General features: G+C 41.1%; 1 protein-coding gene across 1 annotated transcript in view; it reads left to right on the top strand.

Moving 5' to 3' along the window:
* tmtops2a (teleost multiple tissue opsin 2a) overlaps nt 1-16,989 on the top strand; it is a 31,600-nt gene that overhangs the window by 12,437 nt on the left and 2,174 nt on the right. Inside the window, exons 2-3 of the mRNA XM_071515146.1 lie at nt 4,598-4,923; nt 11,217-11,450. Of these exons, the coding sequence (XP_071371247.1) occupies nt 4,598-4,923; nt 11,217-11,450 (560 nt within the window). The remainder of the gene's footprint in view (nt 1-4,597; nt 4,924-11,216; nt 11,451-16,989) is intronic.

Here is a 16,989-nt window from a genome sequence, read left to right as displayed (position 1 = left end):
CTCTGTAAATATCAGCACTCGTTATCTGTAGATTTCCAGGTCTCCTTTTTTACATTTTATCAATTTAGCTGGCACTGGCACATCCACAATGACTTGAGATAAGTGCAACAGTAAAACAGGATTTAACTCCTACCTCACCAACCAATACAATCAATCGATCAATAGTAAGAAGGTGAAGGGTCAGAGTGAAAATAATAACTATAAATAATATTCCTGATATATTCCTGAGAACGATCATGTGTAACACAGTTGTCAAGCTCCTTTTAAACTCTAGCTTTTAGATAACTGCTATACAAATAAAGTGTATTATTATAATGTATGACTGAGTGCCTCCAACCCAAATTCCCCTCCACAAAGCTCTTCTCGTCCCCAATGTAGAGATAATATTTTTCCAACCACGAGTCTGGAGAACAGCCACCATGACACCCACCTAAATGTCAGTACAAATTTCAGTTTCAAATGCGAGCCACTTATCACAGCAGGACACTTCAGTTAGCGATTGGCACATATTCCGTATTCAACAAGCCTCATTTTTCCAAATTGTCCCATTACCAGAGCGTTTGTGCTCCTGTTGAGCAGCAGAACTTTTAATAAATGAGCTGTTGAGCCCACCTGGGGCTCCACAGCAAATCCAAACGACTACATCTCCAAAAACACAACGAACAGCTGAGCAGGTAGAGAACAATTATTACATTTCACACACACAATGTGACTGTAGAAGATTATTACGTTAAACAAAACTCACTTTTCATATAAGTAAATATCTATTCTGCTACTCTCTGTTGCTGATTGATTTAACACAACAGTGATCCGACCTATATCCAGTTCAGGAAAGCTTTTACATTTGCTTAATTTGTCTTAACGTACACATATGTAACAATACATGCCTAAAAATGAACACAATTTTCACGTTTTTATATCAAAACCCCACTACTTTTCCGTCCTGGAAAACCGCATATTTTTTGTGGTTGCTGCAGATTTACAAAACAATTCATCCCATCATATAAAACCTGCAATTTTACATCTTTCAAGGCGCCAACAAAGTGGCAGCACCGCAGACATAATCATCCTCTTCTTCCACTTTCTGAGCTCTCAGAGGGTTTCGTCCGCTTTCTGCTCCAACAGCGGGGTGATGGAGGTGTTGGAGGCGGAGTGCAGGCTGGCATTTAGATCTTCTGAAACACTTTCCATGATTGCTGCGGTCCAGGCTTTCCTCAGCACACCTCAATTATGGAAACAAGCCACTCTCAAAATGCCATTTCGTGCTGTGCTTTAACCCTTGTGTTGTCCTCGGGTCGAAAATTACCCGTTTCTGAGTTTAACAGCAGTGAAAACCTCCTACATTTATTTTTTTTCTGCATGAAATTCGATGACTTCTCCTGGAGTGATCCTACAATTAGAAAAAGTGAAACATTTAATTTTTTTTTTTATAAGCTGTAGCCTACACTATCAGGGACAAAGATTGTCTTCGGGTCATTTTTGAAAATGACGTAAAGTCAATTTTGATGCTACCTTGTAAAGTAGTGCAAAACAAACAGTGAAAGTTAGAGTGCATACATATAATTTATTTTTTCATTCTTGTTTCATCTTCCTGCATAATTATTAGATTTTTCCTAGTGTTTTTCCAGAGGAAGTCTTGCACAGTTCCTCTCAGAGTTCATAGCACTTCTGCACATTGCTTCTCATCTTTAGATTTATAATTAGTTGATTATTTAGTCTTTTAATCTTGTGTATTTCTCTGCAAATAGACTAAAATGACACTAAACCATTACAAACACACTTTCAAACACAACACATTTGAGGTTTGAGTTGGGTTGAATGCGAGTACAAAATATTTCCCCTCTTGCAGCGCTCTACATCTCTTCGTTTACAAATCCCCTGCCTTTCCCCGTCAGCCTAGTTCCCACTGAGATTAAAGCGAGATGAGTCACATGTTTCTGTGAACGCCACACACTCCGCTCCACTGGAGGCTTTCAGAGATGAGTTGGACTGCAGCCGAGTCAAGACAGAAGTGTCAGAGACGCATTGACAACAACAAGAGTTTCACAGTTGGCCTACAGACTGTACTGACACACAGTTCAGGGAAAATAAGACCTCACATACAGTTCAAGGCATGTGATCGACTGATAGACATTGGACAAAACATGTTACTGTACATATAGACAGCAGACTATACATATCAGTCTATAGAGAGAGTAGATATTACTCTATATAGATAGAGATAGATAAGCAGAATGAAGTTTGTATAGCTAAAACTCCAATCTGCTATGGACAGCAGACAATATCAGCAGATTGATGTTTTAGCCTACAAAGTTTTTCAGAAGCAGAGCTGCTCTGGAGGCAGAAATTATCTGATTGGTTGAGTTAAACCTCAGTGGGCGGAGCCAAAGAACCACAGTTTTTCAGAGCGCAAGCTAGCTAACTGGCAAACTTAGATGGCAAAGAAGCAACTCTGGTCAAAATATACATAAAATATGAATCAATGTCACAGACTTTTTTTCAGTCATTCATGGTATTCATGATGTTGAAGGTCAGCAGCTAGCTAACTAGCTTAACTAGATAGCTATAGGCTAGTATGGCTAGTTTGAACTTGGAAGGTCAGCTAGCTAACTCGCTAACCTAGATAACTTAGTATGGATAGATTGTATATTTTCAGTTAGCAGCAGAGCGCTAGGCTTCATAATATTAGCTTCCTCCTCTCTTACCTCTTGTCTTTTTCACTGAGCTTCAGGCTAATGTTACTTAGCCAGAAACACTGTGGTTCTCTAGCTCCGCCCACTGAGATTTAACTCAACCAATGAGCAATTATTTCTACCTCCAGAGCAGCTGTAACACCCAATTCAAACCTGCAGCGATGAACCGCGGCAAAACGAAGAAATTCAATTTATTTCCTATGTGAAACAGTGGAAAGGAGCGGAGGAGTGCTAGTCGACTTTTCCTCTGAGTGTTCAGAGCAGCAGCCAATCAGAGAGCAGAATTACCTGTCACATGATTTTGCGTGTTTAAGCGAATTTTTTTACATGTACAAGAACAGTAAATGCGTCTGGTCAGGGATTTACAGATGTGACGCGATAATATGTCTTCACATGGGATTTTTCCACATGTGAAATTCACATGGTTTTTCTGTATGGGCGAACCTCAGCAGCCAATCCGCTGTGTCGCTGTTGGTCTGAATTGGCTGTAAAACTCTAATCCGCTTTACATCACTCCACATTTAAACAGCAGACTGTACTCCATCCCTCCATGATAAAACACGGCGGTTTAGCACGTAGCTCACAGAGTTTAATGGTAATTGCTCCCGGGCCAAGAATGTGTTATAAGTCTTTGATGCGATTTGATAAAGCGTGTTCAATCAGATCTGCTGTAATCGTCAGCGAGCGATTGCCAATTACTTTCAGCCGAGGTGCTCAGAGTTTTTCCGAGGAGTCCTTTCTCTCCGGCGCGCCCCGCCTGCCTCGCTGACAGGATACATGTCTGATTTGATCAGAGCCGCTCACTGATGAAACAGCATTTAATATGTCAGCGATGGATCAGCTGGACGCCTTGGGTAGTTTCACTGAAAAAAGTGAACATGCCTAAGACAGAAGTTGCATTAAACACATTTTCCCAAGTCTGAAGACAATATTTCACTGCTTTAAATTACATTCTTTAACAGTGATTTTCCACATATCTGCATTTCACTACGAAACCACAAACCAAACCACTTAATTGTATCCCCAAAATGTCCTTAACTTTCTCATCCATTAAAAATAACATGTAAAAAGTAAGATTAGTATCATGGATTTTTAAGGGATTTATTCATGGGTTCACAGAAACACTAGTAATTAAGGGATTTTTTTTATGCCTTTTGTGCAGGTTTACAGGTTATTAATGAGTTATTAATGGAAAGTTCCTGTCTCTATTTTTCATTAAATTAGAAAGTAAGGAGTCAAGATTAAAGGGGAGTTTAAGGAGGTTTCGAGGGAATCTCCTCCATTAATAACCCCCTTAATTAATTTTAAGAGGATTTTGCGTGAATTAAGGGGTGAATTAATGTAAAATAATGTAACTGTAAGGTTATTTTAAGGGGAAAGTGAAAAGATCACAGCTAACAAAGTTCTCTTCTCTAAAAACAAACTACTTCTACGTAAAATATCAAAGTAACAGTACTTCTACTTGAGCAGGACATTCTAGTACTCTTTACACCAATGGTTCTTAATGTGGGGTCCGGGGACCACCAGGGGTCCTTGAGAGGGGTTCCAGGGGATCCCCAGCAAATTGATGAAATATTAAACTTCAGCATTATTTCATTAACAAGAAGTGAACACAATTAGAGAATGTAGAAGAATGACTGTTTTGATCATAGTTTCTCTGTTATCTCTCTACCTACAATACAGATAGTCATGGAGTTCTGGAGAAAATCATATCTAACAATAAAAAATATTCTCAGATTTGGATCCGAGAGACAAAATCTGACTAAATGGGGGTCTGTGGCTCTAATGTGGACTAAACTAGGGTCCTTGATATGAAAAAGGTTGAGAATCACTGCTTTCCACCACTGTTTATATGAAGATACGATCGAGTCCTACATGTTTTACCGATGCCGTTGTCTCCTCAGGAATCGTGTCTCTGGTCTCGCTGGCCATTCTGTCGTACGACCGCTACAGCACCCTGATGGTGTACAACAAGAGGGCGCCGGACTACCGCAAGCCCCTGCTGGCCGTGGGCGGGGCCTGGCTCTACTCGCTCATCTGGACGGTGCCCCCCCTGCTGGGCTGGAGCAGCTACGGGCTGGAGGGGGCGGGGACCAGCTGCTCGGTGACGTGGACGGAGCGGACGCCGCGCTCGCACTCCTACATCATCTGCCTGTTCATCTTCTGCCTGGGGATCCCGGTGCTGGTGATGGTTTACTGCTACGGCCGGCTGCTGTACGCCGTCAAGCAGGTGGGACACACACACCAGACGGATATGTATGCTTTTAAAGGGGCGTTAAGTAATCTTTGTTACACGGCTTTGTTGAATACTCGATTCTGATTGGTCAATTACGGCATTCTACGGTCTGTTATTTCTGAATAGCAGACCGCTCCTATGAATAACAGACCGTTGCTATGGACGCAGTTCTGATCATAGACTCTGGAGGACCACGTCCAATCATATCAATCCGCAGAAAGAAGTCCGGTAAATTTAACGGTTAATTTAAATTTAACAACGTCAGCTCATTCGCGACACCCTGTGGCAAAAAACAAAACAAAACGTTAGCTTTCCGTTACTCCATCAGAAAACACCATGGAAGGCTTTTCTAATATTAATTTTAATATATTTGGAGAGCACGAAACTTTCGATTCATGGTTAATGGCTGAACTGTCCCCAGTAAAGAAAAGAAAAAGAGAACAAGAAAACAGCAGAAAAAGCGAAAAAAAGAGAGTAAGACACAAAGAGCTGGACGACAGAGAAATTGACAAAATTGAAGAAGACAGACATGAAATAAACACCAAACAGAACACGCTATGGGCTATGGCAGTGTTTAAAGGTTGAACGTGGCTAAACTTTGTGGTTAAACAGTGGTTAACAGTGGTTAAACGCTGCTATGGACGCAGTTCCAACCGTAGAATCTAACAGACTATTTTTTGTAGCGGAAGCAATAAAATCATTTTTAAAATAAACCCCTTCTGGGTGATGCAGGACCCATAGGGGTTCGGTGTCGGGGTCCTGCATCACCCTGTCGGGGTTTATTTTGCAGTAATGACCCGCTCGCTGTACATTATCCCTTACATGACTCTTGTCGCCCTCTATTGGCGACCGATAGGAATTGCAACAACATCTCTGTGGAATCTATGGAACTGTTTAGATGTAGAAATCAAACAAAGTACAAATATAAATCAGTTTAAGAAGAACTACAAAAAAAAAAATAATTAAAAAGAGGGGTGAACAAAATAAGTTTTTACTTCTTCCTACTCCTTTTGGATGTAATATTGGCTACTTTTGTTTTGTTTCTTTTTTTGCCTATTTTGGATGGATTTTCTTGTTTTCTTTTTTTCTTTTTTATGTTGTTGTTACATGTTCGAAATAAATCCACATAAACATCGACAAGTCTAGTAACCCGTGAGTTACGGCAGCCTGTAATTGACTCAAACAATAAAGTCACATTTTCACAACAGAAACGACAAAGCTAGCTAATTAGAGCAGGGAGCCAGCATTCTGATTAGGGCTGCAACTAACAATTATTTTTATTAGTCTATTGATTATTTTTTTAATTGATCGATTTAGTGTATAAAACACCCATCACAAGTCACCAGAGCCCAAAGTGACTCTTCAAATTTCTTCCTACTATTCTGACCAGCAGCCAAAAAAAACCCAAAGTATTGATGTATTACTGATATGAAATGGAAAAAAGAAGCACATCTTAGCATATTTTTAAGCTGTAACCAGATAATGTTTAGTGTTTTTATTTGATAAATGACTTAAATAATTACTCGATTATCAAAATTAGAGAGAGAGAGAGAGAGAGAGAGAGAGAGAGCTAAGCTGAACCCCTGATGAACCCCTGATGACATGGTGGTCTAATGTGTTGCTGAACTGACTTCAAAGGCTTTAAAACTAGAAGGACTCCAACAAGTAAAAACAGTGTGTGTGTTTGAGGTACAAATGATAGTAGTAGTAGAAGTGACAGTGTGACCAGCATCAAACCCTGAGTGTTAGCCTTCAGGTCAGGGTTTCACCTGCAGATAAGGAAGGGATTGATTAGGGGAAAAACACAGCTACAGAGGTGGCAGGTATTTTTGTGTTACTGGGTTACTGGGCCTGAAAGTGACATCTGGTTGCTCTACTCTACTTTCAACAGACATGCACAGAAAAATAAAGGTGTGAACTGGAACCGAAAATGGTTCTTCGGAGTGATGCCATAGAAGAACCAGACATTAAAACGTTCTTAATACTTAGTTATTCTTAGTTCTCCATCGTTACAAAGTCTTTTCTGTTTTTTCTGGGGGGGTTTTTCTGCCCTAAAATAACGGAAACGTGCAGATCGTCTAAAAGCGTATGCTGTGTAGAGAGTCGAGAGGTGAATCTTAACTCCATTCGTTTCTTTGTTTAGTTGCAGCCCATGAAAATCGCGTTAACAGCGGGAAGGCTTCGGCCTACGCTTCTGTTCCGGCTCCCTATTGGCAAATAATTCTGAGTGCTTGTTCTAACCCGCATGGAGTGCCAGTTGGGTGGGGTCTGCCACCTCAGGACTGTTCAGGCAGGGTGCAAATCAGAAAATGCAATTTGCAGAATTGTTTCAAATACCATATAAACCAAACCTGACGCCATGTTGGAAGATCACTGACAAGTTAGGGCGTTTTCACACCTGCGCTTTTAGTCCGGTTAAATCGGACTCTGGTTCGTTTTCCCCCTGGGTGTGATTTGTTTGGGCAGGTGTGAACACAGTAATCGCACTCGGGTGCGGACCAAAACAACTGCACCGAGACCCTTTAGAGGAGGTGGACTCGGTCCGGTCCCAACTACCAGGTGTACTCAATTTACTCCACAAGTTTGAGCTAAACGGTTCCTGTAGCCAGGTATAGCAGGTATAGCAGGTATAGCCAGGTTTAGCAGGTATAGCCAGGTATAGCCAGGTTTAGCAGGTATAGCCAGGTTTAGCAGGTATAGCAGGTATAGCAGGTATAGCAAGTATAGCATTATCAAGACGTTTCCTCAAAGTGCATTGGGCATTTTGCTGGTACAGTGTTGCCTGGTATATTGCCCAGATAATTACAACAGTTATGAACAAATGCCAACTCTGCCGTTGCTCCATGTTGCATGGCAATGTGCACTAGTCCAGAACACAGGACCTTCTTCCTGTATTTACTTTCTTGCCCCCGCCGTGGGGGCCACTACGTGGTTTGTAGTGATGCATTTTGGTTCGCTTGGATTTTTCTCCGTGTGAAAAGAAACCGAACCAAGGGGGAAAACGCTCCAAGTTTACAAACTCATCAACTGATTCGGACCGGAGCAAACAAACTATAGGTGTGAAAACGTCGTTTAAGAGGTCTGCTGGTCAACCTACATGAATATATGAAAAACATAAATTTACATTTACTATGGACTTACACCAGAATAGACAAAACATCGCATTTAAACTAAAGAGAGATTTCTACAGTTAGTAAAACTTCACTCTTTCTTCATCTCTTCCACACCTCACTGACGTGGCTGTTAGAATAAACAAACGTTAGTATTTTATGTAAGAAACCCAGTTTAACTGACCTCTTCAACTCTGTTTTTACTATAAATAAAACTTCACTCTCCCTCCCTCTCTCTCTCACCTCTCTGAAGAGCCTTTTGAAACAGACAAAGATAGCATTTATATATAGAGTGCCAAAACTAAAACAAATAAAGATAACATTGATTTTTAGAGCCACTGCTACTACTACTTCTGAGTGTTTTCCAGTCTGTTCTTCTACTTGAGTGATTTTTGAAGTATTTAACCCTACTTTTACTTACCTTTGTCCAGACATTTTTGATTATTTATAGCTTTGTTGAGTTAAAAATTAAGCATTACCAAACCTTACGCTGATACCAACCCATTCAATTATTTGCAAGGACCACACCAAAATCTGTTTGTTTTTGGGGAGACAATTTGAAGTAATTTGAAGTACACTCACTTGGACTTGGTTCAAATGTAACTGGATGGTATCATTTGTACTAGAGTAAGATAAAGTAAAAAGTATTATTTAAGCAATTTGAAAATTGAAACTGAGTGAGTCTTCAGTCCTTCTCACTTTGCTGAAGCGACAGGTGGCCAGTTCATTATATCAGGCGAAATTCAACTTTTATGTATAAGGTTTGTTGACTTAAAGCAAACCTTTTCACAAGAGAAGAAGTCAGTCACAGTAATGGACAGATGGGACTCAAATGATTGATACAGCAACATTTTGCCCTTTAACTTTTCGCAATTAAAACCCAAAATCCTGGAAGTAAACATCTCATTAGCGCTGTGTACTGACAGATGTTTCCGAAGTTTTTCTCTGTGAAATCTTTAAAATGTGGTTCAGGAATCTCACACTAGGGCTGGAAAGTTACTGCATGATTAAAAGTGACGACCACAGCAGCCTGGAGGTTGGTGAAGCAGGTTTCTACTCCACATCAGCTGGAGAAATCAGGGTGGAGGGGAAGGTGATTGAACATTCAGTTGCTGTTGAGATGCCTTTAAGCAAGGCAGCAGCCTGAGTGTGTGAATATGTGTAAATGTCCTGCCCTCTTAAACTACTTTCCCAAGATGCTGGTGCAAATAAGAACATATTCTTGGTCAATTTCCCCGTTCAAAATAGGTTAATAAGATTAATATTACTGGCAAAAATGACTGTTTTTGTACATGTAACCGTAGCACTCGTGTGAAAAAATCGTGAAATAAACTTTCAATGAGTCCACAAAATCAGTCTGTGTTGGCAGATTGGAGTTTTACGTCTACAGACTTTTCTCAGAGGCAGAAGTAATCTCATTAGTTGAGTTAAACCTCAGTGGGCGGAGCCAAAGAACTAATAGTTTTTCTTACAGTTACGTTAGACTGAAGTCCAGTGGGAAAAAACGCAAGGTTTTACCTGTCTGGATTCTGTTTTGGGAGTATTGTTCAGGCTCATAAAATTGTTTTGTGTCTTCGGAATAACATTATGATCATTCTTGAATTGATTTCTTTTTCGTTGTACATTACACCGTAGATTACAGATTACATTTTAGATTACAAGCAAACTACAAACTACAAGCGACCAAGGCATCAGGCATGAACAGAGGAGGAAAGTAACAGTAGCAGGTGATGTGATTTTTTTCTTGAACACATTATTTTTGGCTTTATCCCAAATACCCACCATGGAAATTTGTCTTTTAATTAACTGGACATGTGACCCCCCCATCCCCTCCCTCGGGTTACCATCCAAAAATATAGAGCTTGAGAGCCTAAAGCCATAGGTCCTGTACTGCCAGACGCAAGCTTGTCCCTTTGTGAATACCTTGAGAAAGCCTTCCCCGCCCCCCCCTGCATTCATTCTCTCCTCCATCCAGTCATTACATAACAGGACAGGAGAAGGCAGTGTACCAGAACTGTACCTTCAACCTGTTCAATCATGTCTGCTAAATCCTCCAGGAAGAAGGGGGGGGGGGGGGGGGGGATTAGAGCGGCGAGGGCAGTCTGAGGAAGAAAAACCCACCTCAACAACACGACTCCCGTTTCCTCGTACTTCATTCGCTTCTCAAAGGATTAGCTGGAGGAAGCAGCAGAGCGGAGCGAAGCAGTCACATGGTTTTCCTGCTTCATTTGTAGCACACACACTTCGACAGGTGGCTCCATACATTCCTCTGGTTCAACTGATTATCATGCAATAATAAAAAAACGGTCAAATATTGCAGTAATACCTGATACAATAGGTATGAGTCGCAGCTCGAACCTATTGCTTTCATTGTCTTGGGAGTTTGGTTCATTTTCAGCTTGGTTTTCATTCTGGTTTCAGAGTTTTTCCAATGGTACGAGAGTAATTATTCCCTTTATTACAGCTGTTTTATTTGTTACTATTCTTTGTTTTTTTGTATTACACATTTTGTGACTTGTTAAAGGGGGAATTAGTAGGATTTTCACTGCCCTGTAGCACAAATTGACTATAATATACTATCTGCTCAGTTGTTGATCAATACCAGTGACTCAATGATTACTTGGGCAGCTGATTTCTGGGTTTCAAAACTCACTTTCCAGTCTGTCCTCTGCTGTGGAAGATAAGCCAATTGGAGTTTTATTTTTGGAGGTTTTGCAAACTCCACCTATTGAAGTTTACTGTTACATTATATTACTGTTGAACAGTAATGCCGCAAGACATTTCAGCTTCGAAGGCTAAAAAGCTTTATTCTCAAGACAAAAAACAAAAATGCCAAAGCAGTATTATTATTATTATTCCAGTATTCAGCATGGTTATATATCAGCTCTTCACTAGATGTTTCTGTTGGATCTCTGCTCTAATTAGCTAGCTTACTCCTCTACATTGGTAAACTGTGACTTTATTGTTTCTGTCAATTACAGGCCACCGTAGCTCAATGGGACAGGAGGGTTGGGGGGTTGGGGGGCTTTGCCGGACGGTCATGTAGGAAGAAATAAGATCTGCTGATATCCAATTCCTTCTGGATATTCCCCTTTAAGAAAAGCACCATAAAAAAACACAGTGATCATTACACCCGTCCCACAGGCTCACCTCTCCCTCTTGCGTTCCTCCCCGCAGGTCGGGCGGATCCGCAGGACGGCGGCGCGGCGCAGGGAGTTCCACATCCTGTTCATGGTCATCACCACGGTGGTGTGCTACCTGCTCTGCTGGATGCCGTACGGCGTGGTGGCCATGATGGCTACCTTCGGCCGGCCGGGGCTCATCACCCCGGTGGCCAGCGTGGTGCCGTCCATCCTGGCCAAGAGCAGCACCGTCTTCAACCCCGTCATCTACATCCTCATGAACAAGCAGGTGAGCCGGCCCGGAAAACTACTCTCCTGAAACGGATTGGCCAGTTTCAGGTTCAGCGTTGGCTAGTTACTGTTGTTGTTGAAAAGGACAAAGATTTGTCAGTTGTAGTTGTTAGCAGGAATGTCCATGGTAGGAAGCAATCAATAGCTGCTCTTTGAAACGAATACTACAAGAATATGTTAAAAACCAAAGAGGGTCTGAGGCTCTCTGATGTGATAGCAAAAGTTAAAACGTTATATTTTACATTGGCACACTGAAAAGTTATAAGGTTTTTACGCTGAAAAGTCCAAAAACTAAAACTAACTAAAAACTAAAACTGTCCAACACATTTCAGTAGGACTGCATGATTAATCGGATATCACGGTTTTATGTTTCCATGATTGATAATCCTGTAGTTCAGTGATATTGAAGTCTTTGTTATATTTGCGACTCTCCTGAAAGTCCCGGTTCAGTTTATCAAGCGCTTCCATTACCTGACCAACCACAGCCTTTGTGCAACGTGCTCCATGTGGCCAAAACTAAAGCTCAGATGGTGAAGCAGCAGAGAAACCTTACATAGGGCATCTTTGGAAAAACGCAGTAAAAACAAGTAAAGTGAAAAAGAAGGGATCGGCCTGACGTTAGAGAGGAAAATCCTGAATATTAGTTCCTAAAAGTAGATCATCGTCTTCCATCTGGAGAAGATTTGAGTGTTGTAAATAAGGACACAATAAGACTGAGACAGAAGGAGTGAAAACAAGACTTTCTAACTGCTGCTACTAAATGTGTTGTGTAGTCTAGTGATCACAATATTTAGCAAAATAATCAGGATTATTATTTCTGTCATAATCGTGCAGCGCTACGTTTCAGTTTGAATAGTACGTTCGTCAGGGTGTGAGAGTGTGTGAGAGTGTGTGAGAGTGTGTGAGAGTGTGTGATAGTGAATCTACAAAAAGCAGAGTCATACACAAGTGTTACAAGCTAGTACAATTTTATTTAGTCTAAGTATAAAACAATATACTGAGTTCCAAATGTGAAATACTGCACTTTGTTTTAGTGCCTACGGAGGCTTTCTACACTAGAAAAAAACAAGGACAATTCTATTGCTGTCTTTTTGTGCAATCATTAATAATACACACCAACGAATGGAGACGCAGATTTGACTCCGTTATATTTACAACACGCTGAAGCCTGCGCCTTGAGATATATGGCTGCTGTTGTGGAAAAAAAATAAGTAACTGCAATTTTGGGGTTCTTTGTTTTTCTTACTTGAATAGAAAGCTCACATTGTCAGATATGATTGGAGTGAGTTTTATGAATCTTGGGCAGTTCAAATCTGTGAAAACCCCATTGCATGTGTTATTTAAAAAATGCATGTGCATCCTTGAGAAAATGTGAATTCCTTTCTTCACTCCTGAAAGGCTTACTGTACTTTTTGCAGATACATGGTTTTCATCCAGCAACAGCGACATAGTGGTTAGGACCTGTAAAACTCATTGTAGCAGCAAAGGCTTCACCCAGCAATCATTTTGGCACAATATCAAGTCTATTATCGCTGCCAGAGGCCTCCAAACTATTTATGGCTGTGTTTTGTTACAGCTGACTTGTTTTCCCGAAGAGAAATAAGCCAAATTTACCCCCATGTTTACACAGTGCGCCATATTAGGACACCAAGGCCATGAGAAATAACAGCAGTAAGTTTTACAATCGGGTCATTGTGGGTAAACAGTACTTTCTACACTCTGTGGAGATCAGAGGCGTTAACAAGAGGCAAGCGTCATTATCTGTGACGCACTTGTCAGAAATTGGCTGTTCAGTGTTGAAACACACAGGTCCTTTTGTTCCTTTTAAATCAATGCACATGTAAGAACTGTCAATGATGTCATTTATATACAGCATGCGTGAGACAGACTGATTCCAGAGGCCAGTGAACACAAAGCCGTATCAGTCTGAGTGTGATCATACAGTGATGAGGAACAAGCAGCAGACTGTAGCAAGAAGAACTTCTCCTGTCGAGGTGTTTGTGTTTCTCTGCAAGGCTTTCTGCCGTCTTTCAGGGGGAAATCTACCAATCGAGTCTCAAGTCAAGTCCCAAGTCTAAATGTAGATTAAGTCCAAGTTAAGTCTATGTCATTAATGTCAAGTCTAAATGTAGAACAGCAAGTCAAGTCAGAACAAATATATAATATAATATCTTAAAGAAAACTAAATATCTAGGACTTTTCAATGCAATATGGTTTTAATAGGATAAAAACTTGGTAAGAGCATCATGAGTTTGATTTCTATAATCAGTTTCAACTTCAATAAATTCAATCATTCCATACAAATTCAGAAAACAGAATTAAAATTCAGTCGTCTGCTGGAACAAATCTCATCACTTTCAATCTGAGTCATTTACACAAACACAAGATCTCAAGTCAAGACTTTAGAAACCTTTTCAAGTCATCAGAGTACAAGTCAGAGTCAAGTCCCAAGTCACCAGAACCCAAGTGAAGTCAAGTCCCAAGTCACCAGAACCCAAGTCAAGTCAAGTCCCAAGTCACCAGAACCCAAGTCGAGTCTCAAGTCTTCTCTTCATGCATCAAGTCCCCAAGTCATGTGACTCGATTCCCCACCTCTGTGTTGTGGGATTGCATTCCTAGACTTCAGCGCTTGTAACTCAGAACTCAATCAACTGAAAAAATCTAAATTTCAGAACATGTTTTACTATTTCTACTTTTACAGAATAACCAACTAAAAGTCATGTTTTGGCAGAATCCCCCTATAAGGATCTGACCAGTGTCTGGACTAGTATTACATCAGATCAATCTTCCTTAAAAAAATAAGTAGGCTACTTCAGTCAATTTGAAGTCTTTCATGCTTGCTTTCAACCAAAATGATGGAGTTGGATTTTCAATTAAAGTGTCTAGACGGCCACAGATTCAGAGCCCAAATGTGTAAAAAAAAAAAATGTCCAAAACTGATCTGAAGGCATGCTCCCTGATCTACAATAAGCTAATATCCCTGAATTACATAATAAAATTAAGAAAAGTCAGATGCTGACCAACGCTGGCCCCTGACAACAATCAACTCTCCACAAATAAAACACAATCACATTCTTGTGGTTCTGCAGAACTCCTCAAAAATCTCCCAAAACACGGGTCTGTGCATAACTGAACTTACCTCACACTGACAAACAATACAATCAAAAGTATATATTTGAATTCCATTCTAAGCGGAGAAACTATGTTTAGTCACTGGCTATAAAGTTAAACCCCTTAAAGCTCCACTAAGCATGATTTCTCTGTAAAAAATACATCCGTCTTATCAGTCTAAATTACAAAATTGGGCTGCAACAGAGAAGTCCCATCTCTGGTAATTGAGACGCCGTCGATTCACCTTATTTGCCCAAATTAAATTCTGGTGTCTGTTAGGGATACTGGCGGGGAATCCTCTCCACACAGAAAGTGACGAATCAAAACCTAAGAGGGGAAAATACAAAACGGTCTCCTAAAGAACGAGCAAGCTTTCCGTCTAGAGAAAACTGGAATCACCGTCTAGTTTACTTGCATCACCTTACATGATTTCTGGGTAATGAAGTACTTCAAACTTTCTAAAATCCGCCACTTGGGGCCGCCAAAGTGCAAAATTGCCTAGTGCAGCTTTAACCATCCACCTCAAAGCCCCAATCCAGAATGAACGTATAGCACCAACTGTTGAAACAAGACTGCTGCCCTATTGGTTTTCGTTATTTCTCTGGTTTGCAGACATTTTTCCCTCTTGAAATGATAGACCAAGCTCTTCTTACAAGGAGTAATAGCAATGCATGAGTTAATGCATAATTTAAATGTGTTTTGGACCTGTAACCGTTTTTCTTTGCACTGGTATTGTCTGTAGTCACCGCAGCAAAACCGACCTGAATTTTGAATCAGCAGGTTTTGAAAGTTGTGAAGAGGTTGGTTTTCTGTAAGAAGTCCCATCTCTGCAATAACCTGCAGGATTTGTGCTTGGATAAACTGAAAAAATATCTGGATTGGGGCTTTAACAAAGGAGCCATTCCACTGGGAACACAATACAACAACATGGCACCCGCATGCCTTTAATCCTCTTACATGTCTGCTATCGCTAGAGGGATCGCTGTTGTTTTTCCCCAGCCCCAAGAAAATCAGCTGACATTTCTTTGAATTATCTTCTCTTATAACTATTTTTACACCCCTGTTGTCAGATCTGCCTTTAAATGTGCGCTTGTAAAAGTCACACTGGGGGGAAAAAAAAGGAAAAAGAATTTGATTGTTACTGGCTCAGCTGCCATCGCCGACACTCTGAGATCTGACAGTTAAGGCAGAGAATGACAGCCGTTGATTAAATCACTGGCCTTTCACCCTATAAGTTCAAACCTTCTCCTTTCCGTTTTTCACCATCTTTTCCTTTCAGCAGTACATTTGCCCCCTATTTTCTTGTGGATTTAAAAAGGAAGAGACGTTAGTCATCCGCTCCTAAATCTGTGTTGAAGGAAAGAGAAGGACTTGAGCTGAACAGCGGATACTTATTGCGATCCTTCCTCTTTGTGGCTAAGGTTTGACGGATATGAATTTCTGATGGCCGATACCACTACTGATATATCTGAAGTGAAGCTGCCAACAGCTGATATTTTATGCTGTATATATCAGTTTGACCATTTTGATGACAAAAAATGAAACAAAAATGATCCAAGTATTCAGCACGCCCCCCCCCCCGAGTCTTTTGTCTCTGTAGTGTGGAAAAGCCTCTGAAACAGCAGTTAGACCATCATGGGACACTAAAACTCTCCACTGAAACCCATGCTAATGAAATTCTTAGGTGGGTTATCCGTCTAAATCTGCTCCTTAAGGCAGGTGAGGCAGGTTTCACTGCAGGTTTTGCCACTTCTGAAGCGCGTTGAGTAAAATCCTCAGCTCTGTCACATCAGCAGTGGGCAACGCTGACTCACCACTTTCTGATTTTTATTGAAAGGCCAAAATCGGCCCGATATATCGGTCAAAATGTCAAAGTTCAAACCCCGGGCGCTCACGGCCCGCAGTCGACCGTGCTGAACCCGCGGAGCGTGACTTTGCCCTTCCTCCTCACGTCTTGCTCCGGGGCGACGTTCATGCGCTGGACCAGCAGCTTCTCGTACAGCAGCGGGTGGTAGGCGCCCAGCGTGCAGGCGGCGTCGAAGTAGCGCTCGTGGTAGTGGCACAGGTCCGTCTGCCTCACGGAGGGGATGTACTCGTAGACGTGAACCTCGCGGCAAAGCGCCATCATCAGCAGGATGCCTGCAGCGGAAACAAACAAGCGGGTTTACACAGAGCGTTTACACCGGGCTACTAGGTGAATCTGACCTGCCTCACCACCTGGGAGACCAGACCTGGTGTCTGTTCTGTGGAAAGTAACTGAAATATCTTGAATCTAGCAGACAAATCTTCTGTCAACTCTTCTGACAACATAGATACCTTATACTACACTGCAAAAAATGACAAGCTGTCCAGTGATTTGATCTTGTTTCCAGACCTATCAGCTTATTTCATGATATTTTTAGTCAAATTATCTCACTGCACTGGCA

The sequence above is a fragment of the Centroberyx affinis genome, unplaced genomic scaffold, assembly GCF_046629955.1.
Source record: "Centroberyx affinis isolate AG114_WGS23_722 - 3 ecotype Tasmania unplaced genomic scaffold, CSIRO-AGI_Caff_v1 ptg000314l_1, whole genome shotgun sequence".
NCBI lineage: Eukaryota > Metazoa > Chordata > Actinopteri > Beryciformes > Berycidae > Centroberyx > Centroberyx affinis.
This window is presented reverse-complemented; position numbering and strand designations above follow the sequence as displayed.